We start from the raw sequence: 1,901 nt of genomic DNA on the forward strand, positions 1-1,901 counted from the left end.
AAAATTTCGTTCCTCGAATATATTAACAATAAAAAACGAAAAATGCGTAACGAAAGTAAATAAATACGCACAATCGGGATAAGTAATTACCGATAATAATCTACCGTTATCCCTATACAACAATCGTCGTGTTTCTTAATTATACGTACGAATGCAACGATTCGCTCGTAAAAGTTAACTGTAAACCGCGCTACGACGGATCGAACATTCGGTCGAAAGTTACTTTTCCCAAAAAACTTAGCTCGCGTCGAGAAACGGCGAAGATCGAGATTAGATTAGATTAGAAAAGGGGGGAAGGAAGGAAGGAAGGAAGGAAGGAAGGAGAGAAAGAGGATCGAATTTTAATTTTGAAGAGTTATTAAATTCAGAGGTATAGGTCTGGGGTTTCTTGAACCTCGCTAACGTATACCGTTAGTGACCCACTAACAGAAATCTTCCGAACGCATCCAGCCAGCGTTCACAACAGTGGCCGCAAGGAAGGTGGAAGGAAGAGGAGCAGCACCAGTCACTGGCGGACAGTTGGACGCGTGAGAAGCGTGTGGCCAACCTTGAATCGCTTCCTCGAGTTTTCAACGTGTGTACAACGATCCGGTACGTGTCCCATTCAAATCAATTCAATTCGTGACTCTCATACATTCTTTTTTTTTTTTTTTTCTCTCCCCTCCTCGTCGAGGATCGCAGAGAGTATGGAAAGATTCGTTTTATAGGGATGGCCACGACTCGCGGTTCTCGATCTTGGAATCTTGTTTATAATTTTCTTCGAACATGATAAATGGAATGTAAGACGATCTGTCTGTCATATTTTGGGAAATGCAATCGTATTTCTCGAAAGATTTAGATTTTAGTCAATCGGGGAATTTTTTTAACAAATATTATTTTATTTTGTTTTATAATTAAATCTTGTATGATTATTTGTATGATTATATTGTATGTATATATAAGAATTATACGAATGTTACATCAATATTAATTAATAATTGATATTAATTAATAATATTTTTTCTTTTTTTTTTTCGTTTCACTTTAAGATAAATTTGACATTTTCCGCCGCGTTTCAAATACTCGATCAAAGTAATACGAATTTTAAAACGTTTTTCATCCGTTTTTCTGTTAATTTTTTTCACATCTTTTTCGAAAATTTCCAATCCCCTTTATATTCTTCTCGTATCTTCTACGATATTTCTTTTATTTCCGTTTGCAGAAATGTTGCGGATATACTTGATTTTAATCGTAGCAGCGAGCGCGGCGATGGCACAAGTACCATTTTTAGGCTCTTGCCCCGTAGTGGAAACCATACCGAATTTCGATATAAAAAAGGTACGTAGAAGATACGTCACGTTTATACATCACAGTTATTGTGTTATTAAATAGAAAACTGGAATAAAATTTTCTTGCGCATACCTGTGTTATTGACTTACTTATGAGGCAATGCAACCTGCATTTAGAAAGCTGTCCTCAATAAGATATTGATATACATCCGACGTAACGAGACATATGCAAAGTATGTATACTCATAATTTATGAATATAATGAGATTCGCGCGGAAAATTTTTCTTTCTAAAAAAGAAAGCCCGTCATTTCTGTGTATCTAACATTGAATATATTATGAATATATTATTTGCTTCGTTATTTGTGTTCGCAGTACGTGGGCAAATGGTACGAGATCGAAAAATATTTCGCCTTCTTCGAGTTCGGCGGGAAATGCGTTACTGCGATTTACAGCGAGGGCGAAAATAACGCGATTAATATTTTGAACAAGCAGATATCGGCTCTGTGAGTACGATTCGATCGTTGTTATCCTCGAATTAATCTTTCAAGTTAATCTTCGTTGATGTTAAATAAAATAAAAAATAAAATAAAAAAAAAAAAAAAATAAAATATAAAGTAAAATATTAAATATT

At 34.9% G+C, this 1,901-nt stretch overlaps 1 protein-coding gene across 1 annotated transcript in view; it reads left to right on the forward strand.

Moving 5' to 3' along the window:
- Positions 1-1,901, forward strand: part of LOC102672273 — a 4,474-nt gene that overhangs the window by 1,755 nt on the left and 818 nt on the right. Inside the window, exons 5-6 of the mRNA XM_006621289.2 lie at positions 1,185-1,317; positions 1,643-1,773. Coding sequence (XP_006621352.1) covers positions 1,185-1,317; positions 1,643-1,773 — 264 coding nt within the window. The remainder of the gene's footprint in view (positions 1-1,184; positions 1,318-1,642; positions 1,774-1,901) is intronic.

This window comes from Apis dorsata, unplaced genomic scaffold (assembly GCF_000469605.1).
Source record: "Apis dorsata unplaced genomic scaffold, Apis dorsata 1.3 scaffold_630, whole genome shotgun sequence".
Classification (NCBI taxonomy): domain Eukaryota; kingdom Metazoa; phylum Arthropoda; class Insecta; order Hymenoptera; family Apidae; genus Apis; species Apis dorsata.